This window comes from Rhinolophus hipposideros (genome assembly GCF_964194185.1).
Source record: "Rhinolophus hipposideros genome assembly, chromosome: 22".
NCBI lineage: Eukaryota > Metazoa > Chordata > Mammalia > Chiroptera > Rhinolophidae > Rhinolophus > Rhinolophus hipposideros.
In genome coordinates this window covers 45,015,697-45,043,419 of record NC_138068.1, presented here as the reverse complement: position 1 = coordinate 45,043,419, position 27,723 = coordinate 45,015,697, and the positions used below count along the sequence as shown (strand labels likewise).

The 27,723-nt window shown below is 43.8% G+C and overlaps 1 protein-coding gene and 1 pseudogene across 3 annotated transcripts in view; both read right to left on the bottom strand.

Annotated features, from left to right (window-relative positions):
• The window catches only part of ACSS1 (acyl-CoA synthetase short chain family member 1), a 75,048-nt gene that overhangs the window by 10,625 nt on the left and 36,700 nt on the right, over positions 1 to 27,723 (bottom strand). For both annotated transcript variants that reach the window (XM_081033959.1, XM_081033960.1), the window contains exons 3-9: positions 26,421 to 26,620; positions 18,432 to 18,607; positions 17,891 to 18,043; positions 14,407 to 14,554; positions 12,956 to 13,093; positions 1,578 to 1,670; positions 295 to 407 (exon numbers count right to left, since the gene is read on the bottom strand). In XM_081033959.1, coding sequence (XP_080890085.1) covers positions 295 to 407; positions 1,578 to 1,670; positions 12,956 to 13,093; positions 14,407 to 14,554; positions 17,891 to 18,043; positions 18,432 to 18,607; positions 26,421 to 26,620 — 1,021 coding nt within the window. The remainder of the gene's footprint in view (positions 1 to 294; positions 408 to 1,577; positions 1,671 to 12,955; positions 13,094 to 14,406; positions 14,555 to 17,890; positions 18,044 to 18,431; positions 18,608 to 26,420; positions 26,621 to 27,723) is intronic.
• Positions 2,292 to 2,772, bottom strand: LOC308490926 (transcription initiation factor IIA subunit 2-like; annotated as a pseudogene). The gene has a single exon. The product of its transcript is annotated as a transcription initiation factor IIA subunit 2-like (transcript).

Below are 27,723 nucleotides of genomic sequence, written 5' to 3'. Positions count from 1 at the left end.
CCCCAAAGGAAATGTCCAGAGTTTTCTCCTCTGCAAGGAACTGGACTCGAGAGAGCTTCTGAGGAGAACCTAGGCTCCCCCCACGTAGTGATTTTATCCACTGTGTGTCTAAGAGAAGACTCCTCTGCAGTGAATGCTGCATGAAGACACAGGCCCTTCTGCCACCTACCAGATCCTGGGTATGTGTGACATGGGTGAGTGGGCAGAGGAGGACAGGAAGGTGGAAAGAAATGCTGGGGAGCTATGTAGGGTGTACAAGGAAGAGGGAGACACCTCTGTGAGGCTCTTACACACCTTCTCGTCCATGAGAACTGGGACAATGCCAAAGAAGGGCCTCATCGCCATGCCAGGGAGAATTTCTGCCCCTTCTTCTGAGGGCCGTGGTGCGATGCAGATGCCACCTGTTTCTATGGGGAGGATGGGGAAGAAACACCAATGGGCTTAGGGGTTATGTCATTAAGGATCTGGGACAGCCACACTGATGGGTGCTCTCCCAGAGTGGGAGGTGGGTGGGACTGCCCATTTGGAGCAAGGAAATGGCCCCCAGTGTCACAAGGACTTTTGTCTAAGGCAAAACTAGACTTGGACTCTGTTCTCTTCCACTGTGGAATGGAATGGGGCCCAGGTAGAGGACTCAGTCCTAGGTGCCATGGCTCCAAAGTACCCAGTGGGTGCTGCCTCTTCTCCTCCAAGGCCCCGTGTGTCCAGCCCTTGCTTTAGCAGGAAAGGTGGAGCCCACCTACTTGCACAGGAAGATGGAGGAGAGGAATTGCTTCTGGGCCAGTGCACATTCCACACAGACCAAACAACAAAAGCAGATGCCCACAAACTGTTTTCACATTATTTCTCTGGCACTTCCTTCTATCAGCCTGCATGGAAATACCTTATGAGATTCGGTTGTAATCTCAGTCCTGTGCCCTGCTGAATGGATCAGAACTGAGCTATTTGGAACATCCCACTTTCTGGCTTCTGGAAAGATGAGACCTCAACCACATCAGTGGCGGTCTCCTGCCCCAAATATCCTATTAAGTCATATAACCAAGAGAAGATGGGGCAAATCTAAACAAAGCGCCACAGAAAATTCCTTTTCCCACTGAAACTTAGATTTAGACTCATAGTCCCTTAAACAACAGGGCTCACCTTCATCACATGTACTTGCATTCAGAAAGTAGCCGCTATGAGGAAAGTGAACATTTAGCTGAGTACTTACTACATGTCAGGACTTGGGCAACATGCGTTAGTGGTATCAGCTCATTCCATCCTCAACCGGGGCCTAGAGAGAGTGCCCCCATTTTACAAATGAGGAAACTGTGACTCAGAGAAGTCATTACACATCCCAAGTCTTATCGCTGCAAAACAGCAGCCAGGCTCCACCCCTGAGCTTCCTCGCTCCTTATGCTAGGTTTTTGACAACCACATATGATGAGGCTGAGGCATTAGTGGTGTTGGATTGCATTTGCACAGTCTCACACTGGATCCCCCACATCTGGTGCTTAGCCATGTGTTCTCGGTGCTCTAATGTGAGAGCACAGTTCCCAAAGTATGCCCTGACTGCTCCTCCTCAGGGATGCTCTCACCTGTCTGCCACCAGGTGTCCACCAGTGTACATCTACTATCCCCCACCACCTTGTGGAGCCACTCCCAGGCCTCGTGGTTGATTGGTTCTCCCACTGAAACCACACACAAAAGAAAAAAGATATTAATAGACTTCAATAAACCTGAAACCAAAATAAATAGATTGTTAAGGGGAAAACAGCTCTATAATTTTCCTAAAGAACATAAAAGGAGGTTTGAAAAAGCAGTAAGATCTGTCATGTTATGGCCATCAAAGAAATACAAATTACAATGAGATATTTTCACCATTGGAGAGTTAAAAATAAGAATAAAAGAAAAAACCTGACAAGAATGTGGGGGAAACAATATCACATGTACCAGGTAATTTGGTATGGCAATTTGGGGGAGCAATTTGGGTATTTCTCTTAATATCTAAAAGTTCATACACCCAATATAACTATTTTTTTCTGAGTTTTAAAATGACTTTATTAAAGAATTATTAGGAAGGCAATGACACTTGATTTGTCATTAAAAAAAGTTCTGTTTCTTCATACTGAATAATAAAGGTAATGTAAGAGGCTACAGAGTTATAAGCCTCTTTCTACTGGACTCTCTGATAGTTTAGCATGGTGTAGTCATTTTTGCAGTCCTTGAATTAATAAAGTCTCTTCCATGTTTCTCTTTAAAAAGTGATAAATAAGAACAGAAGACGGCATTTAAAAAGGCCACTTTTCTATTCATTCTGTAGTACTGGAGCCAGTATTTTTACCATCACTGGCTACAATTTTCACTTTATCCACTTTAATCATTCTGTCACCTCTCTGAATTCAATACCATTCTATACAAAAGTCCATACATTATCACAGAATCTATATGTATTTAGAGAGCCCCTGGAACGGACTCTGTTCCCGACTCTCTGAGCCAATGTTGAATTTATAAGCCTTATCAAACTGTAGTAGTACTTGAAGGGCAAGGTGGGGGGGTGGTGACCTGTTTACACTGTATTAGCTCATCAAGGCTTTTCTGAAGACGGTTTTCCACAGTGGTATTTCTACATAACTGATATGCCATGGCTTAGGAGGAAGAAATTGTTTTGCTTATTCAATTTTGCATTGATCTCCGGCGGAGAAGGCACTTCCTGCTGTGAAGTAGACAGAAGCAGCACAGCCAGGAGCCCAGCAGGAGGGAACAGCCACATCCATGGCCACTGCAGAAAAACCCCAATACAACTACTTTAGACAACTGTTTGGGGCAGATTATACTAAAACTAAATATAAGTTTATTCTATTACTCAAAACTGTCACTCCTGACACACACGCCACAGAAACGAGTGCATATACACTGAAAGTGGACACATAGAAGGATGTTCACAGTGGCCAAAAACTAAACACTATCCATTAAGAGTGGAATGGAGAAAGTGTGCAGTATTCATGCAGTAGAATACCCTACAGCATGAAAATGAGTAAGCCACCAGTATGCCCAATAGGGACAAACCTCAGTCATGGCCCCAAGCAATTGCAGTAGGCACAAGAGTAACACATGCCACACAAGCCCATGTGTATATGAACTTCAAGAACAAGCAAATCAATCCACACTGAAAGTGACCAAGTAGTGGTCATGGCTGGGGGATCCTGACTGCTGGGATGAGACATAAGGGAACTTTCTGGAGCCTGGAAATTTCTATGGCTTGATCTGGGTGTGGATATATATATATATATATATATATATATATATATATATATATATATATATATATATGTATATGTATATATGTTTGTATATATACAAATAGTTCTCAAGCTGAACACCTGACATTCGTGCATTTCACTGTAATTTATACCTCAGTAGAAAGGGGGAAAGCGCTTATGCCATATAACTCTATTGCTGATTCTCAGTGTCTACCTGTTGTAATCTGAATGTGCATGTCCTCCAAATTCATGTTGAAATCCTAACCCCCAAAGATGATGGTATTAAGAAGTGGTGCCTTGGGAGGTGCTGAAGTCATGAGGGTGGACCCCTCAGGAAAGGGATTAGGGTTCTTATGAAAGAGGTCCCACAGCGCTCCCTCACCCTTCCACCATGTGAGGACACAGCAAGAAGGCACTGTCTTCTCGAATGCACAGGAACAGGGCCCTCACCAGAACTCAACCATGCCCATGCCTTTATTTTAGGCTTCCCAGCCTTCACAACCATGAGAGTTAAATTCCTGTAGTTATAAGCACCCCTAGTCTGTGGCATTTTGTTATAGCAGCCAGAACAGCTAAGACACTACTCTAATGAAACACCAACACCAGACTAGCACTCAGCTAGAACTCACAAGTTTAGACATACTGTTGCTAAATACTGAACTACTCTCATGCTGGTAGCTTCATGCTAAGGACCACCCACGACGCAGCAGCTAACCAACGCCTGTTATGGCTGGGGTCTCCCATGTTGGTCTCATGGGTGGCTGGGTGTTATGTATATTGCCCCTGCACTCACACATGCCCACAAGGAGGCAGGAAGATGCCACTGTGCAGCACTGGTTGATACTGGGAAAGTGCCAAGAGCCCCAACAGCCAACCACAGGGACATGACTACAAGGAGCACAGCAATCCCTACAGGAGGATGTGAGCACATTTTCAAACAAGGGAGCAGAACGACATGGAAAACTCTGCCTATTACTGAGTTAAAATAAACTTCACAGGATAATAGTGCAGTATAATCACGTTCATGTTAAATAAATCATCTCAGAGACCAGCTGTGTCTTTGCACAGGAATACTCATACAACTTTGAAGAAGGAACCCGAAGGTGCATAAGCAACAGGGTCCCCTGAAGCAGCACTCAGACAAGACATCAGCTTTCATTGCAAAGTACCAAGTTTTTCTTTTTACAGTAAGAATGTATCCATGTGTTGCTTATAAAATTGAAAGTTTAAAACAAAATTTAAAGAAATACATAAATTGGGGTAGAAGTCTTGAATGAGCTACACTTTGCAGACTGGTAAGATTAAGCAAAGTCAACACACCCAAAGCCTGGAGTGCTAAGAAGATTAATCAATCCATCTAGAATGGAGAGACGTCATCAAAATGGTGGCGTGAGGTGAGCCTCTGTAAAGCTCCCCTGGAATTTACAACTAATCAAACAACAATAACTCCACAAAGGACTCCCTGCACAGCAGACAGGCAAGATGAACAGGCCCACTACTGAATTCACCTAAAGGTGGGAAAATCACACGAGCGGGGGAAGAGGGAAAGGAGAAGTGCGGAAATGGGGCCGCAAGGGCACAGGACGCAGACATAGCACAGTGCTCCGAGCTCGCTGCATCCCGGAACTACCGCAGCTGCGGGAGAGGGAAGAACTCGGACTGCTAGGGCTCCGCTTATGGCCCACAGGGCTGAGGGGGCAGCATATAACACGGCTGAACCCAAAGCTCACGGCAGAGACATCAGAGAAAAGACTGAGGAAAGAAGGATGAAAACGGTGGTTTAAGCCCTCACTGCGGAGCAGAGAATGGAAGCCTTAGGCACTGAGACAAACAGCCCCCTCCCTGCCCTCCCAGAGCTTGCCCCGCCCCCACCTGCCCAGTGCTAGAAGCTGAACAGTGGCAGTGTCAGATCAAATGAACAGAATATTTGCTGCTCTGAGAACTGTGGACCACAGACACAGATTCGCAGCCCAACTAGTTCTGGCAAAGGGGAGGGAGCTGTGGAATCGGGAAGAGCTGTGGTGGTGGTCGGCCCCATTGCTCTGGGCCACCTATCACAACTCACCTCGCCCCTGGCCTCACCTATCTGGGTGGATTCCTGCAGGAGTAAACAGAACTGCTGAAACATATGGGCTCTGAATCTGGTGCAGAAAGAGCTTTGGAACTTCAAAAGCTCTCCGCATACCAACACGGAAACTGCGCCATGTGACCTAGGCAAACTATTAACAGAAGAGCAGTCGGTCTCCCACGGAATCGCCCCATTGTGTGAGAAGCTGGAATAGTGCAGAGAAAATATAGCACTACCGTGTGAGAGAGAGAGAAAAAAAGGCTGCAGTCAGAGAAAAAAAAACACATTCTACCAACAAGTACTGGAAAAAAAAAGAAAGACCTCTTCCTATCAGCCTATTGCAGAAGCCACTCCTGTAGATGTCTAGGAATAGAAATAATAAATCAGTAATTGCCATGAATAACCAAGGCAACAAGACAGCTCAGAAAAATAGTGAAGTCTCCAGAAAAGGAACTTAAAGATATGGAAATATGTGACTTAAATGACAGAGAATTCAACATTGCAGTTCTGAAAAAACTCAACAAGACACAAAAAAAACACAGAGAAGCAGTTTAATGAACTCAGAAACACAATCAAAGAACACCATGAGCATTTTAAAAAAGAGACTGAAATTCCAAAAAACAACCAAATAGAATTTCTGGAGATTAAGAACTCAATAGAAGAAATCAAGAATGAAATAACCAGCTTAGGCAGTAGAGTTGACTAGATGGAGGAAAGAATCAGTGACATTGAAGACAGAAACCTGGAAATTACACAGATGGAAGAAGAAAGAGACTTGAGACTTAAAAGAAATGAAAGAACTCTACAAGAACTTTCTGACTCCATCAGAAAGAGCAACATATGAATAATGGGCATACCAGAAGGAGAAGAAAGAGAGAAGGGAACAGAGAATATATTCAAACATATTGTCGATGAGAACTTCCCAAACTTGTGGACAGAACTGGATCCTCGAATCCAAAAAGGAAATAGAAACCTAATTACCTCAATCCCAACAGGCCTTCTCCAAGGCACATTGTATTGAAGCTGTCTAAAATCAATAACAAAGAAGGAATCCTCACGGCAGCCAGGGAAAAGAAGACAGTAACCTACAAAGGAAAGCCCATTAGATTATCATCAGATTTCTCAGTAGAAATTCTACAACCCAGGAGGGAGTGTAACAAATATTCAAACTATTGAAACAGAGAAATTATGAGCCAAGAATAATATACCCAGCAAAGATATCCTTCAGATATGAAGGAGGAATAAAGACCTTGCCAGACATACAGAAGCTGAGGGAATTTTCTAATACACGACCTGCTCTGTGAGAAATACTAAAGGAGGCTATTCGACCACTATCAACAGGGACAATTTGTGGCAAGCAAAACAAAAAGGGGGAGAGTAAAGGCCTGAACCGGAATATGGGAATACAGAAAGTAAGTCTGCTGAAGAAAATTGAGTGCTCTAAATATGAAACTTTCTTTTACATAAACTTAAAGAGTAACCACTCAAAAAAAATCCAGAACTGAAATATGTACTGTAATAAAAGAAGAAACAGTGGGAAACATCATAGAATACCACCACACAGAAATAATAGACAACAACAAAAAGGCAAAGAAACAATGGAGACACAGCCTTACCAGAAAACTAAAGATATGACAGGAAATCCCTACGTATCAATAATCACCCTAAATGTAAATGGACTGAACTCACCAATAAACAGGCACAGAGTAGTAAATTGGATCGAAAAACTAAACCCAACCATATCCTGTCTCCAAGAGACACATCTCAGATACAAGGACAAGCATAGACTCAAAGCGAAAGGGTGGAAATTGACACTCCAAGCAAATGGTACCCAGAGAAAATCAGGTGTAGCCATAATATCAAATGAAACACATTTCGGGGTGAAAAAGATAACAAGACACAAAGATGGACATTTCATAATGGTAAAGGGGACTGTACAAGAAGACATAACAGTCATCAATATTTATGCCCCCAGTCAAGGAGCACCGAAATACACCAAACAGCTACTAACAGAACTAAAGGGAGAAATTGACCAAAAAGAAATTATACAAAACAAAATTATAAACAAAATTTTGTTTATACTATAAACAAAATTATACACATCATTGACAGCTATGGATAGATCATCCAAACAGAAAATAATAACGAAATAGCAGCCCTAAAGAACACATTAGATGAAATGGACATCATTGACATATATAGAGCACTTCATCCTAAAACATCAAACTATGCATTCTTTTCTAATGTACAAGGAACATTCTCAAGGATAGACCATATATTGGGACACAAAATCAGCCTCAGCAAATTTAAGAAGATTGAAATCATACCAAGCATATTCTCTGATCACAAGGCTTTGAAATTGGATCAACTGCAAAAAGAAAGCAAGAAAAAACCCAAATACATGAAGATTAAACAACATACTTTTAAAGAACGACTGGGTCAAAGGAGAAATTAGAGGAGAGAACAAAAGATACATAGAAACAAATGACAATAAAAAAACATCCGACCAACTTTTTTGGGATACAGCGAAAGCAGTTTTAAGAGGGAAATTTATATCATTACAGGCCTATCTCAAGAAACAAGAAAAATCCCAAATAAATAACCTCATGTTACACCTTAAAGAACTAGAAAAGAAGAACAAGTGAAACCCAAGGTCAGTAGAAGAAAGGAAATAAAAATCAGAGCAGAACTAAATGAAATAGAGAACAAAAAGACAATAGAAAAAATTAATGTGACAAAGAGCTGGTTCTTTGAAAAGATTAACAAAATTGAGAAAACCCTTGGCTAGACTCACTAAGATAAAAAGAGAGAAGATACTAATTAACAAAATCAGAAACGAAAAAGGGGAAGTTTTCACGGATACCACAGAAATACAAAGGATCATCCAAGAATACGATGAAGGATATATGCCACCAAATTCAATAACTTAGAAGAAATGGACAAGTTCTTAGAAACATACAGCCTTCCAAGGCTGAACCATGAAGAACTGGAAAATCTAAACAGACCGATCACCAGTAACAAAATTGAATTAGTCATCCAAAACCTTCCCAAAAGCAAAAGTCCAGGACCAGATGGCTTCACTAGTGAATTCTACCAAACCTTCAAACAGGATCTAATACCAATCCTGCTCAAACTCTTCCAAAAAATTGAAGAAGAGACAGTACTCCCTAACTTATTTTATGAGGCCAACGTTACCCTGATGCCAAAACCTGGTAAGGACGACACAAAAAAAGAAAACTACAGACCAATATCTCTGATGATTACAGATGCAAAAATCCGAAACAAAATTCTAACAAATCGAATACAACAATGTATTAAAAAGGTTATTCAACACGACCAATTGCCGTTCATCCCTGGGGCACAATGATGGTTCAACATCCGCAAATCCATCAATGTGATACATCACATAAACAAAATGAAGGACAAAAATCATATGATTATATCAATTGATGCAGAAAAAGCATTTGACAAGATACAACATCCATTTATGATTAAAACACTCAATAAAATAAGTATAGAAGGAAAATACCTTAACATAATAAAGGCCATATACGACAAGCCCTCAGCTATCTCATAATTAATGGTGAAAAATTGAAGCCCTTCGCTCTACGTTCAGGAACATGACAGGCTGTCCCCTATCACCTCTGCTTTTCAACATAGTGTTGGAAGTGCTTGCCAGAGCAATCATGCAAGAGAAAGAAATAAAAGGCATCCAAAGTGGGAATGAAGAAGTTAAATTATCACTCTTTGCAGATGACATGATGCTATATATAGAAAACCCTAAAGACTCCACCAAAAAGCCATTAGAAACAATCAATGAATACAGTAACGTTGCTGGCTACAAAATCAACGTACAAAAGTCCACTGTATTCCTATATACTAACAATGAAATCTCAGAAAAAGAAATAACAAAAACAATTCCTTTTGCAATTGCAGCAAAAAGAATAAAATACCTAGGAATAAACTTAACCAAACTTCGCAAAAGCAATCTTAAGGAAAAAGAACAATAATGGAGGTATCACACTGCCTGACTTTAACTTGTACTACAGGGCTACAATAATCAAAACAGAATGGTATTGGCAGAAAAACAGACACATAGACCAATGGAATACAATTGGGAACCCAGAAATAAAACCACATATATATGGACAGAAAATTTTTGACAAAGAAGCTAAAAAGATACAGGGAGGAGAGACAGCCTCTTCAATAAATGGTGCTGGGAGAATTGGCTAGCCACGTGCAAAAGAATGAAACTGGACTGCTATCTGTCACCATGTACCAAAATTAATTCAAAATGGATCAAAGACTTAAGACCTGACACAATAAACTGCATAGAATAAACTGCATAGAAGAAAACATAGGTACTAAACTTATGGACCTGGGTTCAAAGAGCATTTTATGAATTTGACTCCAAAGGCAATGGAAGTAAAAGCTAAAATAAACAAATGGGACTATATGAAACTTAAAAGCTTCTGCACAGCAAAAGAAATCATCGACAAAATAAAGAGGCCACCAACTGAATGTGAGAAGATTTTTGCAAACAGTGCCTCCGATAAGGGGCTAATATCCAAAATATACAAGGAACTCATGAAGCTCAACAACAAAAAAACAAACAACCCAATTGAAAAATGGGCAGAGGACCTGAAGAGACATTTCTCCAAAAAGGACATACAAATGGCAAATAGACATATGAAAAAATGCTCAACATCACTAATCATCAGAAAAAGGCAAATGAAAACCACAATGAGATATCACCTCACCCCAGTCAGAATGGCTTTCATCAACAAGACAAATAATATCAAGTGTTGGAGAGGCTGTGGAGAAAAAGGAATCCTCGTACACTGTTGGTGGGAATGCAGACTGGTGCAGCCCTTATGGAAGGCAGTGTGGAGGTTCCTCAAAAAATTACGAATAGAATTACCATATGACCCAGCAATCCCTCTCCTGGGTATCTACCCAAAAAATCTGAAAACATTTATACATAAAGACACGTGTGCTCCAATGTTCATTGCAGCTTTGTTTACAGTGGCCAAGACATGGAAACAACCAAAACGTCCTTCAATACATGAATGGATAAAGAAGTTGTGGTATATATACACAATGGAATACTATTTAGCGGTAAGGAAAGGTGATATAGGAACATTTGTGACAACATGGATGGATCTTGAGAGTACAATGCTAAGCGAAGTAAGTCAGACAGAAAAAGCAGAGAACCCTATGATTTCACTGATATGTGGTATATAAACCAAAAGCAACAAAAGAAAAAGACAAACAAATGAGAAACCAAAACTCATAGACAAAGACAATAGTTTAGTGGTTATCAGAGGGTAAGGGGGGTGGGGGGAGGGAGATGAGGGTAAGTGGGTCAAATATATGGTGATGGAAGGAGAACTGACTCTGGGTGGTGAACACACAATGGGATTTATAGATGATGTAATACAGAATTGTACACCTGAAATCCATGTAATTTTACTAACAATTGTCACCCCAATAAATTTGAAAAAAATCCATCTAGAATGGTCCTGAGCTATGACTACAGCAAGAAGCGAGCACCAACCTGGCCCTGGCTAGGCTTGAAGCTTGCCGGTCTCTGGTGCTGTTCAGCACCCCGTGCAAGGCGTTACACGTTGGTTACTGCCAGCCTGTTAGCACTGCTTACTGATAACCTGGTCTTGGGGAAACCCTCCCAGGGCTCTACTATTAGCATTGGTTATGTGGCAGGAATATGCACCCCTCCCCCCAGACAGCAAAGTACCCAGAGCCCAGCTGAACCTCATGTGGGCTCCCTGGTACAGAGGGGTCCTTGCATGTGTCAGTGGTGCCTGATCCAAGACACCACGACCTTTACAGAGGGCCTGCACCTGGTCTTGGGGGACCCCTGGCTGAGGCAGCTTTCTGTGGAGACCAGCACCCCACTCTAATGCAGCTATTAGAGACCTGAAGTGCTCAGAGCATGCCCCTTGTCATTTTGGCCATTGTGAGTTTTCCTCAGCAACTGAATCCCATAAGTGCATCTGGCAAGTAACCTCTCTCTAGTCCTGTCTCCACTTAACTCCCTAGGTCCACTCAGGTGGCTTTGCAGATGACACCTGGAGAACCTGAGCTGTTTATGGCACTAGCCACCCCTCCACTTACTGTTGGTTCTGAGTGTAGGGATGCCTGGCCCAGAGTGTAGGGATATGTCACAGGTCCTCTCCATCCACACAGGGTCCCAGTCAGGAGTGTACAGGCCTGACCGCTATATAACCAACATGCCAAGAGACATATTTCAGACACTCCACCACCTAGAATGGAGCCCAATGTGCCTTTTGCTGCTCTCACCTAGAAAATTCAAAGTGCTTGGTCATCCAGACACAAACTGACACTGACCACCAGGCAGGACCCAAGCAGGGAGGAGGAGCTGGGTGCATGAAAACATGTCTTCTAGGTAGCGCTGCCTAGTAGCTTCTGCTCCAGAGAAGCCAGAGACGCAGGTAGAGCATCAGGGCAGCATCTGTTCCGGGGCTCAGCTTCCTAACAAGCAGTCAGCCCCCACCTGACCTGCTGTGCTTCCCTGCATGTGGACACAGCACTGCAGAAGACACAGATGACTGACTTCTGGGATCTCACTGCCTGGTGAGGTGGTCAACATGAGGACAGATATCCAGACTGGAGTCAGCTCGTCTGAGAACCCACAGCCCAAGGTCTAGAGAAGCCAAGGAAATCCCCAGGAGAAGCAGCACAGAGAGGAGCCTTGAGGGTAGGATCAGGATCCTGAGAGGTAGGAGAGAGCAGCAGGGCACTGTAGGCAAGAGGGGCAGGGCAAATCAGGGTGGGCCCTAAGTCCTGTACCAGCACTACATGCCCTAGTCACAGACAAATAATGCATGCACACCATCACCGAACTCCTTTTTCCATGGACACAACTGGCAGAAAGACACATCTCCAGGAATACCTGCCCCACGTGTTTCCTCCATGAAAAACCACCAAGCAGATCCGTGTATTCACCAAGTAGCAGGGAGGGCCTCCCGTCTTTCTTTCCCTCCTGACCACACCTGATAACATGTGTAAGGGGGGAAATGAAACGCATCAGGGAAAAGCAAAGAGAACAGAAAGGGCCTTCTAGTACCATCTGAACTAACCCCATGTCACCTTTCCCAGAAGCTTTCATGTGACTTGGCCACATCTATCAAAACTACAAATGGAGATAGATAACCTTTGATCTTGCATCTACCTTCCTGGAAATATTTAAAGTGAGAGCAGCGTACAGCACAGAATGATCTTTATTACAGTGCTTGGGAATAACTGGCGTCCAGAGTCAGGCAAATGCTAAGTGAACTGCAGTTGATTTTCATAGGGCAATCCGGTGCAGTCACCGAAGAAACGGGTCAGGCCTTACCTTACCAAGTTGGTGAGGATTCATAACAAGGATGAAGCAAAGAACCGAGGCACAGAAAGTGTCTAAAATGCTACGTCCCAGACTGGTAATGGCTGCAGAGTGGGGCTGACAGGCAGAGACCTCTATTTCCTACTCAGTGTGGCCTGGCATTGTTTGAATTCACCACAGACACGGTCATGTAGCTTTCATGACTAAAGTCATTAGAAAGCCTGCACTGGCTTTGACAGACGACACACACTTCCTCTCCAGCCACAGAGTAGCACTCACCTGACCCCAGGGTCCGCAGGGAGGAGCGGTCGTACTTCCTCACCCAGGTATCACCGTATTTCAGTAACAGCCGGACAGCTGTCGGAGCACCATAGAATTGATTGATCTTTAACCTCTGCACCGTCTCCCAATACCGACCTACAAAAAGGCCCCAATTCAGTCAGTCTGAGAGCCCACCAGACATTATCTACTTTAAAGTAATTTAGAGATCAGTGAACAGTACCGGGTACTGGGTATGTGTAAATTCCTGCATTGTTCACAAAAACAGGATTCAACATCTACCACTGGGATGGAAAGGGAGCCCTCTGGGAAAGGGCTTGCTGTGGCAGTCATTCCCCGGCACACCCCCGTCTACAGGCTGGTCCATCTGTAAACAGCCTTCGCCTGGCTCTGGACAGCTGCACCCACCCACGTGGTACACCCTACATGATATAGTGAGGAATTAGTTAAAAGGATGTTACTGTGAATTTAAAAGTCATCCCTTATAGCATTAGCATAGAACTTGTGTTCAGTGGCATTTAAATAGTCTCTACAGTGGTGACTGGTGCTTCCCCTAGAAGACTGCAGCCAGGCCACCACTGCCTGCACTCCAGGGACCAGGGAAACGGCCCAGCACAGGCTCACCTCATTTCCCATAATGTCCCAAAACTCACCACCACGGCTCTACACACAAGAAGCTGAGCTTCAAGGGATGAAGGGATGTGCCTGTAATCACACCTAAGACATGGCTCTTAATCCCTAGCTATGCCCTGTACACTTTCTACAGCACGGCCAGCCCACCGGGCGGCTGGATAGGCGGAAGGGGAGATGGCAAAGACAGTCTCCTCACATAACTGTCAGCACTGTGGGACGCTGGGGCAAGAGCACTCTAGCAGGGCTACCACCTTTCGATTACATTCAAACAAATACTTGGGGTCACTGTACTGAATGGGAAAAAGATGCCAAAGTGAGCAAGACATGGCCACGTCCTCCAAGTGAAATCAATTCATGGAGGTGGCTCTAGGCCATGCTTGATGCACTCTGATGAAAGAGCCCTGAAAGCACACTTAGCAGGCTGCAAGAAAGACCCCTCTGTCTGGGGCACGTGAGCAGGCTGGCAGTTGGTCTGGCCTTCAAAAAGGGCTGGATCTTGTCAGGTGGCCAGAGAGATGAGAGACACTGTGATAGGGGAAGGCCCAAGGCAGGCAGTTTAAGTTAGAGAATGCCAGAATCGATGGTTTTGAGACAGCTTCCAGTGCCAAATTCGACCCCCTTCTATTGCTCGTCTGATCTTATTGTGGACAAGGGTCCCAGCCCTGGCCCACGTGTCAGGGCTCAAGACTCTGCAGCTATGCCATGGGACCATAAACTACAGCCAGACCAAGCGAAGGCCTCCACTCCATCCTCCTATAAACCTCTCCTCCGTCCTTAAGGTCCCTCTCGGGGATCCTAGCTGGGTTCCCAGTCCTCACCAGGATCAGGGTAAACTGGGGTGCTCTCAAAAAGGATGCTGGTTGCTCCATTGCAGAGGGGCCCGTACACCACGTAGCTGTGTCCTGTAATCCAGCCGATGTCGGCCACACAGCCGAAGACGTCTCCCGGCCGGTAGTCAAACACAAGCTGCGCAAACAGGAGAGGCTGTCAGGAGACTGTCACCCCATGTTCCCACATGTCATTAAGAGTGTTCTATAACTGTGAGACACAGCTGCTCCAATGGCTTCCAAGAGCAGAGGAGTAAGTGCACTGTGGTGGTTTCATGCAGTCATAGCCATGAAAAGATGGAGCTACTGGTACATGCAACACATTGATTCTTGCAGAGGACAATGAAAGAAGCTAAATCCCAGAGTGTAGCCCCAACTCAACAAAGATGATCTGTATACAGAATGCACACTAAAGATGCTCTTGCTGGGGGACTGCCTGTAAGGGGCATGTCAGGACCTTCCAAGGGCTGAAGACGTCCTATGTCCTAATGTGGGTGGTGGCGTCATGTGTGCTCACAGGTAAAACTTCAGCTACGTAATTGTATGTATAAGGAAATCTTTCTGCATTGTTATACCATAATTTTTAAAATCCCTTAAAAACTACAAAAAATGAAAGTCAAAAAGACCAAGAAATACCTCAAGCATCATCAGCTAAGAGCCTGAGAGGTGAAACACAGGTATTTCTTTTGCATTCTTGCCAAAGGGTTCAACCTGAGCCTGATCCTATCTCTGGATCCAACTGTCCTTTGCAGGAAACATGGAGGACAGAGGGTAAACAGCTAGGTGCTACAACAAAGTATAAGGAAATGGAAGGGATGCAGGGAAACCTATAGGTTTAAAAAGGCTTAAAAGACATATTGAAAAAATGTCAATGGCAAGAGTAAGCTGCAGGACCTAGGGATGCATGTCTAGTTGACAACTGGAAGAAGGAAAACGCAAGGCAGGGATGCTGAAAAGTCAGGGTGTGGGGAGTAGACTGAGGGCAGATGGCTTCTGAAGGAGCTCCTGTGAGGCTGGAGACATTCCACCCCCTGAATTAAGTCGGTTTGCCTTATAATAATTCATTAAGCCACATATTTAACTTGGATCGTTTTCTATATCTGTGTTCTATTTTGAAGAAATTTTTTTTTAATTGGGGGGAGTGGCAAATGGCTCCAGTCTTCTGCTGCCAAAGACAAGCACTGAGATTCTCCAGAAGTTTCCAGACAGCATAGTGGTGGCCTGGACATGGCTAGAGTCCCATGGAGCAGTATCTGAGGTGAGGGAGGATTCTTTTAAGGAAGACTGAACTTTCATTGCCCTGGTGAATCAGGATGCCCACATTCCAAAACCCCACATCATTTGGGAACTGAATGGATTTTTAATACAACTTGGACCCAAACTGTCAAGTCTTTCAAAGGGCTGGAGACTGTCCCCCTGCAGTTCTTGGAGGGAGGGTAGGTACGAGGGGCCAGCCATTCTCCAAAAGGCCCAGGAGGCAGCCAGTGCCCTGACCCCACTACATACCTCCAGAATCAGTTTACACTCCCATCATCCCTTCAGTCAACCGTCCTCTTCCCTGAGAGAAACCAATAGACCTAACATCCTCTGCATGTGCACACATGCATGTGTGCAGAGAGACACTTACATAGATATATGTGCACACACACAAACACACTTTTCCTACAAAAGGCTGAAAGTTTCTATTCCTAATGCTTAAAAAAAAAAAACTACTCAATGTATTGAAAAAAATTCAAAAGATGGTCTTCTGTTCCTATATCCCACTTCTTTTGTTCATATAGACATTATCCTGGTAATACTCTGAAAACACAAAAAAATAAAGAATCTCTCACATTTATAGCTTCCCTAATGTTAATTTTATTATAAATTGATGGGAACAATTTGATTCATTCTGTCACTTTCTTGGTATTTGATGCCAGTGTTTCTATTTTCCAAAGTATTTTACTTACTTGACTTATCAATCTTTGCAACATCCCACCAAGAACTGAGGAAGGGTGAGGTTTTTCAGATCAGAACACTGAGGTCTAAAAAGGTTCTATGACATGCTCAAGGTCACCCAGCAGCCAGAAGGCACTGTCTTAATATGGATTTGTAGTAAGTATAATACACTGTCTGCTCAGCCTGGCTCTGTACTACACGTCTTTCTGCCTCACTTTTAACATCCTTAGTGTTGGGGTGGGAGTGGCCACTAGCAGGACCAGACATCTCCACTGGGAGACCCTGTGTATGCGCTGTCCAGCACCCACTCCTCATCTATTCTCATTCCATGAGGTTCTCCTCCCACGTGACCCAGGCTGGCCAATCAGCATATTCTACCCCCACCCCCACCTCTGACCACAGTGACTGGAATTGTCAGGGTTCTCTCTGGCCCCTGGAAGAGCCAAATTAAAAAATCAAAACCTATTGAGAACGTGGTGGGCACAGAAGTGGCCCGAGGCAGGGAAGATAGCACTACCCAGGACAATGTCTGAGCCCTGCTTAGATGGGCCTGAACTTTCCAATCAACTGACCAGACAGTTCCCTTTGCTGCTGGCATCTGCTGGAGCTTCATTTTGCTTTCTGCAACAGAGTGTCTGGTCTACAGATGGTATATTAAAATCTAATCCCACCTGGAAACTGTCAGCCACTTCCCGAGGCAATCAGGGATGCCACGATAAACTGCAATCTCCCACCCATATTTAAATGAGTACTGATTTCTAAACTCATTTAATGAAACAAGCAAACAAACAACAACAACAACAAAAAAAAAACGTGTCATATGGCTTGCTTTATAATCCCTAAAGGACTGTACACTGTAACATAATTCCCATGTACTAAATTTAAATTTCTTTACAAAAGCAAATCTTTTTAATTTTACTTTTAAAATATAGTCCAAGTGAGCAGAGCCTAGAAGCCACAATACTTTTAGGGGCACATGAAAATGTTTTACTTTCTTTTAAAATCAGAAGGAAAAATTGGTCTCTTAAGTAGAAGAAAATGTTTTAATACATGACAGTGATATATTCACCCTTATACTAACACAGTTGTAAAATAAAATTTTTAATATATATATATATATATATATTTTTTTATGGAGGAGGGGGCCAGGAAGGCCAAAGTGCCTAGGACCTGAGCATCAGAATGTGGCCCTACCCGTGAATGTGTCAGAGCTGGTGAGGGCCCCATTCCTGCAGGACTTCAAGCCAACAGACAACATAGGCATGGGTGCAAAGGACTAAAGGCCAGCAGTAAGACTCAACCTTGGGACGTGGACAGGAACACAGCCCACCCTGTCTACCCATTCCACAGGGCTGGTGCCACGACTCACAGCAGCCTAGCTCATCAGCACACTGTGGGAAAACATGAGCACCTCATACCCACGGGCACCACTTTATGGCAGGAGTGCTAGCCCTAAATCCAGCCCCACCAGTCCCCAGGCCCAGCCGCACCAGGGAGGTGAGCTTTGCGCACCCTCCAACCCCCACCAAAGCCATACCCTGTGTGTCAGGGCAGCATACAGCAGGTAGCCTGCCTGGGTATGCACGAGGCCCTTGGGCGAACCGGTGCTCCCGGAGGTGTACAGCGTGAAGAGCATGTCTTCACTGCCCATGCTCTCTGGGGCACAAACAGGGTCCTCCTTGGCCATTTCCTACAAGGAAGAAAACAAAAACAGCCCCACCCAGGGCAGTTAGCCTCTCCCCTCCATGCCGCTTCCCTGAGAACACCTCTGGCTGCTGTGAGACTCAGCAGACTGGATCAGAGCTCACCTCTGTCTTGCCCTAGTTCAATTCCAGATGCAGAGAGGACACAAAATAAAAAAATGAATCCAATCATTTCTGTTACATTAACTGTTTCACTATGTTTGTGGTATATGAATTCCATTTTCCTAACCAGGATATAAGCCCATCATATACCACAGGGAAACCTGGACACCTCGGGAAGACCCAGATTCAGAACCACAATCCAACAAGACTAAGATCTAGTTAACCAAAGAATAACCTCTCCTCCACAAACTGTGCAAAGTAAGGTGAACCCACCTGCTCAAGGGCAACATCCAGATCCCCCATGTGGACCTTGTTGTCCGTCCTGTGAGCCACCAGGACACGCTGGATGGTTGGGCAGTGTTTCACAGCTTCGTCCACTATCTTCTTCAGTTCCACCACGCGCCCTCCCCGGAGTCCTTGGTTAAAGGTGATAACCACCTTGCACTTGGCTAACAGAGATAACAGACATTTCTCATCAGTTTTCTCCCCACTTTAACCCTCACAGCCCAGACTGGCAGCCAAACATTCCAGGCCTAGGGCAGTGACAGAGAAAATCAATCTTGAGTAATAGAGTCAACAAAAAAGTGAGGGGTGTCCTGCTTTGCAATCTTTGTGCTGAGTGCAAAAGTACCAGGTATTTTTCTAGCTCTGAGGAGTAGCAGGAAGTAACTGGAGATAAGTTACTTTGAAGCTGAACTCTTCCAACCTTCTACCATTCCTTCCCACCTGCCCCGGGGACTTTCCCAGGTAACAGGGCATCACATCACCCCCAGGCACAGCCACCATGAAGCAGAAACTAAGAAAGCTGGGCAGCCAGAGACCAAGCCTCAATGTGTCCAGTGCAACCCCTTCACTATCCAGGGCCAAACTGCCAGAGAACAGAGACCACACCCTGGGTAGATGCCAGGAGCTGCAGGCCCACACCCTCACTTTCAGAGGAAGGCCCTCTAGGCTCCACACCTGCTCTTCAATGACCCAGCCAGACTCAGCCAGGCCCATGGCAGTGCCAGGCTGATCCGAGCTTCCATAATTAACCTAGGGGAATGCCCAGAGCAGGGAATCAGATATGGGCACAAACTAGGCCTCAGGACTACAAGCAAAGGAATGACCCTCCACAGTGTGCCCCAACTTGGATGACCTGGAAGGATCCAGGTTACAGTGGGTTTTTATATGGTTGCCTGATAAACACGAACTGGGACTTGAAGGAAACTGATCAGGCTGGGAGGTCTATGAGAAGAGCTAGGTAAAGCTGGGCTCCTTGAACTCTATGATCCTAACTTCCTCTTTATAAAACTCTATGGTTCTAACTTCCTGTCTCACTGCCTTAGGTATCCTCCATCTTACCCATACACACCGCCCTTTCTCTTTTCTTTTTCCTTTTCCCAAATAAATCCTTTTGGTGACGGACTATCTAGTCAATGTTACTGTTCAGTCGACAACTCTAAGGAAGAGCCTAGAACAAATATCCAGTTTAGTACTGACTGGTGGGGCCCCAGGCACAGCACTTGAATCTTTTAATCACTCTGCTCCAAGGGCTTCTTTAGGAGTCAGTCAGAGGCAGAAGTGCTGGGGAATTATCCCAACTCCAGCAGCCCTCAACCAATCACTCTCAAAGGCTGGTGTATAAACACCCCAACTCCTTCACCTCTGGGTCAGGGGTCATCCTGATGCATGTGGTTCCGTCATCTCCCAGGATTCCCCTATGGCACTAAGCTGTGATCACCCACTGTGGAAGCCGTTCTGGTTTCATTTCTCTTCCCAGACTCACTCCCATGGCCCTACAGCACTTTCCAGGACCACTTCCAAACTGAACTTCACCTCTCATCTCAGGGTCTGCTTCTGAAGGAGCACTAAGGCACCAATCTCCCTCAGCTTTTCAGATTGAAAAGCATATCTAGCAATATACCCACATTCTTTCTTCCTCCCAAGAGACCTAGAGGTGACATGGCCTTGGGGGCTACCTGAGAATTCTCTAGACAGGCCTTTGTAGCTGGATGACTCAGTAGGGTCATCCAGGACTCCGAGAGATACTCTAGACTGCCTGGGGTGCCAAGGGTAGTGACATCTTGCTCTGCGTACCAGGGGCCCTTGGTCATACGCACTTTTTGCACCTGAAGCCTTGGCAGTAACCCTAGAAACACAAATTCTGTTGGACAGAGCCTATCAGAGATTCTCCAGGTATATTCATCCTTATACCAACACAGTTGTAAAAAAGAGCTGGGATTGGTCCAGGTGAGCTCCATAAAGGGAAGGAAGAGAGATGACCCAGCAGGTGCAAAGGGAACCTTCTCAAGGACTACTCAGGAGAAAACATCAGCCTGGCTCATCTGACATGCTGGAACTGCATTACGTAGGTTTTAGCTCCTCCCCAGCCTCCCATGGCACACGCCTCACTCCTTGAGCACATTTATCCAAAGCCTCCACTCAGGGGGTTCTCAAGATCAGGAACCTGTGTACACAGGCCTGGTCCCTAGGAGGTACATGGAGAGCACATATCACGCTGTGGTTCTTCGTAAATGGCTGACAGGTACACGATGAGTTCATAGCATCAGGGCACAGGCAGGATCAACCTGATGCTTTGACTGGGAGGATTCCATTTATCTCCCTGGTTTTTGAGTAGGATCAGCATTTGTATTAGTTTTCTATGGTTTCCATAGCCAAGTACCATAAACTTAGTGACTCAGGACACTCATGTTTTAGCTTACAGTTCTGTAGTCCAGGTGAGCTCAGCAGGGTTCTGTCCTAAGAGTCTCAAGACCAAAATCAAGATGTCAGGGGGCTGGGCTCTTATCTGGAGGCTCTTGGGGAAAATCTGCTTCCAGACTCACTCAGGGTATTGGCAAAAACTCAGTTCCATGTGACTGTAGCACTGAGGTCCCAGTTCTTGCTGACTGATAGCCAGTGGTCATTCTCAACTTCACCTACATCCCCTGGCTCATGATCCCTGAGCAAAGGCAGGTCAAGTCCTTCTCACCCTTTGACCCTCTCTGACCTCCCCTTCTGCCACACGTTTTCTGCCTCTAGCCAGAGGAAGTTCTCTGTTTTTAAGGGCTTATGTGATTAGATTGGGTCCACCTGGATAATCTCCCCATTTTAAGGTACATCACATCTGTAAAACCCTTTTGCCATGTTAGGTAACATACTCACAAATTCTGGGAGATTAGGGAGTGGTAATCTGTGCCAGACATTATTCTGTCTTCGCTGCATCTCTCAGAGCTCTTCTCCTGACCTCCACCCTCCCCACCACTCCTCCCTCTCTCTCCACTCCTCACATGGCCTAAAGCAAGAGAAAAAAAAATAAAGGGAATAGGAGTGGTCAGAACCTGGAGGCCAGGCCAGGAGACTAGAACTCTAGAACAGTACTTACTACCTGAGGTGGCCAACCAGCTCAAGGTGAGACCATGGTGGCCATAATCATACTTCCACCCTCCCAGGGGCAGATTAAAGATAGCTGAAAATTCTGTGACCTGGTCTCACATGACTTTACATGGGAAGTGGCATCTAGGTTCCATCCCCTTGAATCTAAAACAGCCGCTGACTGAGTTGACCACTGAAGTATAGCTAAAATGATACTATGTGTATTCTGGCCCTGGCCGTTAGGACAACTGGCAATTTCCACTTCCTTCCTCCTGGAGCCATGCACCACCATGTAACAAGTCTGGCTACCTGAGCTTGCAACACTATGAGAAGCACAAGTTGATCATTGGAAAAACCACATGAAGAGAAAGCAACACCTGCAGTCCCCCACCATTCAAGCCAACCCAGCTTATATCCCAGCCATCATGGAACAGGGCAAGACATTCCCACTGTGCCCACCCGATTCCTGCCCCACAGAATCATGAAATACAACAATGATATTTATTGCCTTAAGCTACTGTTTTAAGCACTAAGTTTTGGAGTAGTTTATTACATACCAATAAACTACTCATTAATAATTATACAGCAATACAAAACCCAAGAGAACACAGACGCCTCTCACAACAGAGTTCCCCAGGAAAGGGACATCTGAATAGCTGGACAGAGGCTGAAGGATGTTGGGAAAGAGCCTTTGTATGGCAGAGTTCTAGAGAAAAGTTACAGGAGTATCCATATCACCTACTGAGGCACTCTGAGCCTCAGCCCCTGCTCTCCCATGGCCTGGTTGTTTAGGTTCTGAGCGCTGCACCAGCATTCAGCTATTAAATCCCAATATGCTAAATCCCCAGAGTCAACTGCTACTGTTTGTTTCCAAGAATCTTAAAAGAAACACTTTTTAACTATGGACATATCAGCAATAGAGGAAAAGAGCAGCCTAGAGTAATGATAAAAGCATGAGCTCTGGTGGCAGAATGCCTGCATTCAAACCCTGGCTCAGTCACTAACAATGTGACCTTGAGCAAGTTACTTAACCTCTCCACGCCTCATTTTCCTTGTCTTTAAAAATTGAATAGTAAATTTCCAAAAAAGAAAATTCCAGGACCAGACAGCATCACTGATTTCTACTAAACATTTAAAGGCAAATTAATATTAATGCTTCTCAAATTTCCAAAAATTGCAGAGGAATTGCTAGCTCATTCTATGTGGCCAGCATTACCCTGATACCAAAGCCAAACAGACACATCACAAGAAAACTACAGACCAATATCCCTATGAACTCTGATGTAAAAATCCTCAACACAAAATGCCAACAAAGTAGGATTTATTCCCAGAATGCAAGGATGGCTCAGTATATGAAAATCAATCAATGTAATATACCACACTAATAGAAGGAAGGACAAAAACTACATCTCAAATGATGCAGAAAAAGCACTTAACAAAATCCAACACTCTCATAATAAAAACACTTAATAAACTAGGAATAGAAGGGAAGTTCCTCAACCTGATAAAGGGCATCTGTGAAAACCAACAGGTAACATCATACTCAACGGTGAAAAACTGAAAGCTTTCCTCCCAAAGATCAAAAACAAAACAAGGACACTCATTTTCACTACTGCCATTCAACACTGTTACAGAAGTTCTAACCAGAGTAATTAGGAAAAATAAAAAAAGAAAGAAGCATCCAAATCATAAAGGAAAATGTAAAACATTCTCTGTTCATAGGTAACGTGATCTTATATGTAGAAAACCCTAAGGAATCCACAAAAGTTTATTATAAAGCTAATAAATTCTGCAGATTTTCAGAATACAAGATCAATCAGTTATATTTCTATATCTAGCAATGAATAATCCACAAAGGAAACTAATAAAACAATTCCATTTACAAAAGCTTCAAAACAATAAAATACTTAGGAATAAATTTAACCAAGCAGATGTAAGACTTGTACACTGAAACCACAAAACATTGCTGGAAAAAATTAAAGAGGATATAAATAAATGAAATGGCATCCCATGTTCATGAATTGGAAGATTTAATATTGTCAACATGGCAATACTCTTCAAACTGTTTTACAGATTTGGTGCAATCCCTGGCAAAATCCCAATAGGCTTTTTTGCAGAAATGGAAAAGTTGATCTTAAAAAGCATATGAAAATGCTAGAAACCCATAACAGCCAAAGCAATCTTAAAAAAGGAAAACAAAGTTGGAAGACTCATACTTCCAAATTTCAAAACTTACTACAAAACTACAGTATCTAGCATAAGGATAAACACATAGATCAAGAGAATAAAATAGAGAATTCAAAAATAAGTTCTCACAAATATGGTCAAATTACTTTTGACAAGGGTGCCAAGTCCATTCAATGGAGGAAAAAATAGTCTGTTCAAATGATGTTGGTGCCACTGGATATCCATAGGCCAAAGAGTTGAGTTGGACCATTACTTTATGTTATAAACAAAAAAAATAACTCAAAAATGGGTCAAAGATCTAAATGTGAAAGCTAAAACTATAAATCTCTTAGAAGAAAACACAGAAGCACATCTTTATGACACTGAATTTGGCAATGCATCTTTTAAAAATGCACCAAAAGCACAAACACAAGGAAAAATAGATGAACTGAACTGCATCACAATTTAAGACTTTTGTGCATCAAAGGATACTACTGAAAGGGTAAAAGACAACCCATAGGATGAAAAAAAATAATTGCAAATTACATATGTGTGTGTGTGTTTGTACACAAACACATATATATGGTTCCAGAAAAATGTATGCACATTTTAAGAAAGGAAAAATATGTACTAATTATAATACTCAGTATATACCAATAACAAAAGATGAATACAAGTCACATTTGACTTCTGAAATTACAAGAGGTGCTCAAAGTGATTACCATCAGTGTTCAGACACTTCTGATTACCGTGAACATAGATAACATCTCTTAAAATGTGTAAACATTTTTTTGGCACCCCCGGTATATATATATATATATATATATATATATATATATATATATATATATATATATATATACACACACATACATACATACAGACATACATATATATATATATTTACCATATATATATACATATATAGTCTAGTGTCCAGAATATATAAAGAACTCTTACAACAAAAAAACCGCCAATTAAAAAATGGACAAAGGACTTAAAAAGACATTTCTCCAAAGAAGACACACAAATGGACAACAAGCACATGAGAAGATGCTCAATGATATTACTCATAAGGAAAGTGAGTAATATCCACTTCAGGATACGACTTCATACCCATTAGAATGGCTATAATTAATTTAAAGGAAAATAACAAGTGTTGATGAGAATTTGGAGAAATTGGAACCCTAATACATTGCTGGTCAGAGTGTATGGAAAACAGTTTTGCATTTCTCAATACGTTAAACATAGAATTACAATTTAAGCCAGCAATTCCACACCTAGGTATATACCAAACAAAAAGAAAATTGAAAGCAGTGTTGTACACAAATGTTCACAGGAGCTCAACTCATCACAGCCAAAAAGTAGACACAACTGAAATGTCCACCAATAGATGGAGATACACAAAATGTGGTATATCCATACGGTGAAATATTTTTCAGCTATAAAAAATGAAGCACTGATACACACTACAACATGGATGAACCTTGAAAACATTATGCCGAGTGAAAGAAGCCAAGCACAAAAGGACAAACATTGTATGAATTCATTTAATTAAATATCCAAAACAGGCAAATAATAGAGACAGAAAACAGATTAATGGTTGCCAGAGGCCTGGTGGAGGCAGAAATGGAGAATGCCTGCTTAATGGGTATGAGGAGTCCATCTGCAGTGATGAAAAAGTTCTGGAACAGACAGTGATGATGGCTGGACAACATTGTGAATGTACTTAATACCACGGAATTGCACACTTTAAAATGGTTATAATGGTAATAAAAAAGGGAGAAATAGTAAGAATAGTATTTCAGACGATATTTATAAGGACTAAGTTAAATTAAAGGAGATAACCTTTGCAAAGTGCTTAAAACAGTGCCTCACACATGGTAAGTGCTACAGTTTAGAGAGAGAAAGAGAAAGGGTGGCAGCACCAGCCCTTGGAAGTGGAGGGAGAAATGGAGAAAAGGAGTAGAAAGGCTTACCAGCCTTTTCTAAATAGGGTGGTCAGCAGGGGTCTGAGAACTCCAAACTTTAGCTCTGTTCACTACCCATAGACAAGTCTTCGCTGAGACACAAAGAATTCCTGATGGCCCCCAGAAATTGACAACCTCCTTGGGGAGCCAGCTCAAGGACTCTCTAGAATCTCAATGGAGCCAGGTTCAGACTGCACACACATGGGGCACCATCCAAACACTGGGCCCTATGACACTAAAAAAGAGAAGGAGATGATATTGTTCTGCACACTGTCCAGAAAATTCTGACCCACCTGCTAACAGAAAACCTTAAAGATAAGTCGCAAGCTCTCACACCTGACTCTAGGACTCCGGAGATGGTCCCCATAGTTCTTCATGATGAAAGGCTTCCAGCTATTGACCTGTGGGACCTTCCCTGTACACCCCCAGCCTCATCTCACCCTATACGTTTCTTCCCTCCTCCTCTGGAGCTATGCCAGTCTCCTCCAGGCCCTCATACATACTGTGTTCCACCAACTCAGCCAGTACCTGTGCTATTCCCTCCACCTAGAAGCTTCCTCCCTTCTTCACCTGGGTAAACACACTTGGATCTCAGCTCATAGAACAAATGCTCATTCAGCGATGTGCCTGTCCCTGGTAGTATCTGTCATTTGTCTGTGTGACTTTTATTAATGTTTGTCTCCACTCTAATTCCCAGATGGTCAAGACCCAAGGAACAAGGACCAGTGGACCCTGGGTTCCTCCCTCTCTCCCCTGCCCACATGCTCACCATCATTGATCCTCCCAGCCAAGGACTCCGCACTGAAGCCAGCAAAGATAACTGTGTGGACAGCTCCGATCCTGGCACAGGCCAGCATTGCAGCCACGGCCAGTGGGGACACAGGCATATAGATGGCCACACGGTCCCCTCGTCGAACACCATGCCTCTTCAACGTGTTGGCCAGGCGGCATGTGGTCTCCAGCAGTTCCCTATGGCACAGAGAATCGAAGGCCATCAGAGATAGAGGAGGCCCAAAACACAGAAAAATCTGGAGTGGAATAATTCTGCAAACTGCAAGTACTGTACACCCAGTCAGTGCCTGGAGGACAGCAGACAACCAAATACTTATTGCATGGTAAGTTCTTTTACAGTAAACAATGTTTTTAACTGGTCTTGATAGCAACAAAGATTCACCGTCATGCTGCTGACGATAAAGTAGGTAAAATAACTATCCTTGCCTCCATTTAGAGCAGGGCTACTCAAAAACCCCAACCAGCCAAAGTCTAGATTCTCATATCCCTGAGACTCTTAAAAACGTTCACCTCCGAAATAAAGATTTCATAAGTAATAGTTAGTGGGGACAAGGCCCCAGTTTTTTCAATCAACACAGGCCAGTGGCACCAAGGCCCTTGCCAGGCAAGGTCCAGGCTCACTTTGGGCTTGGCCAAAGTGAGTTGGCAGGGAAGGTAGGCCACAGGACAGTCAACCTCCAAGCAGTGCCAAGGCAGGGTTGGGGGTTAATGAGAGCACCCCGTTTTTCTCCATGCTAGGTGCTGAATGGGCAGGGTGGGATGGAGATGGGCTGCGCCAGTGGCCCACTGTCCCACACCTCTCCCCTTGTGCAGTGATTCTGCCCTCCCCTCATGGGCTTATCATGAGTCTTGGCCTGCCAATCAGAACGCCGTATCTCCTTGAACAAGCTGATTGGCTTAGGGATTGCCACGTGAGCCAAACTGGCCCAAAGTCTAGGCAGTCAACTCTGGGAGCTGCCCACTTTTCTGGAATGGAGCAGGCAGTGGAGAAATGCAGCTGGAAGAGCAGAAGTAAGCTGGAGGCTCCTTTCCACCTTGCTCTAACACCTGGTCTAGCTGAATCTGGACTTTGCAATTAACCATCATCCATTTTTGCTGTACATGGTTTGATTTTAATTTATTATTTAACTTTTTTAAAAAAAAAACTAATCTGGAAGAATAGAATAAGGGGAAACCAAGGCCCTCCTCTCTCTGGTTGGTGCAGGCCACCAATGGAGCCAAACCCATGCCCTCTTCAGTGTTCCAAGAGGTCCCTAGTGGGGAAGTGGTGGCTGCTGCAG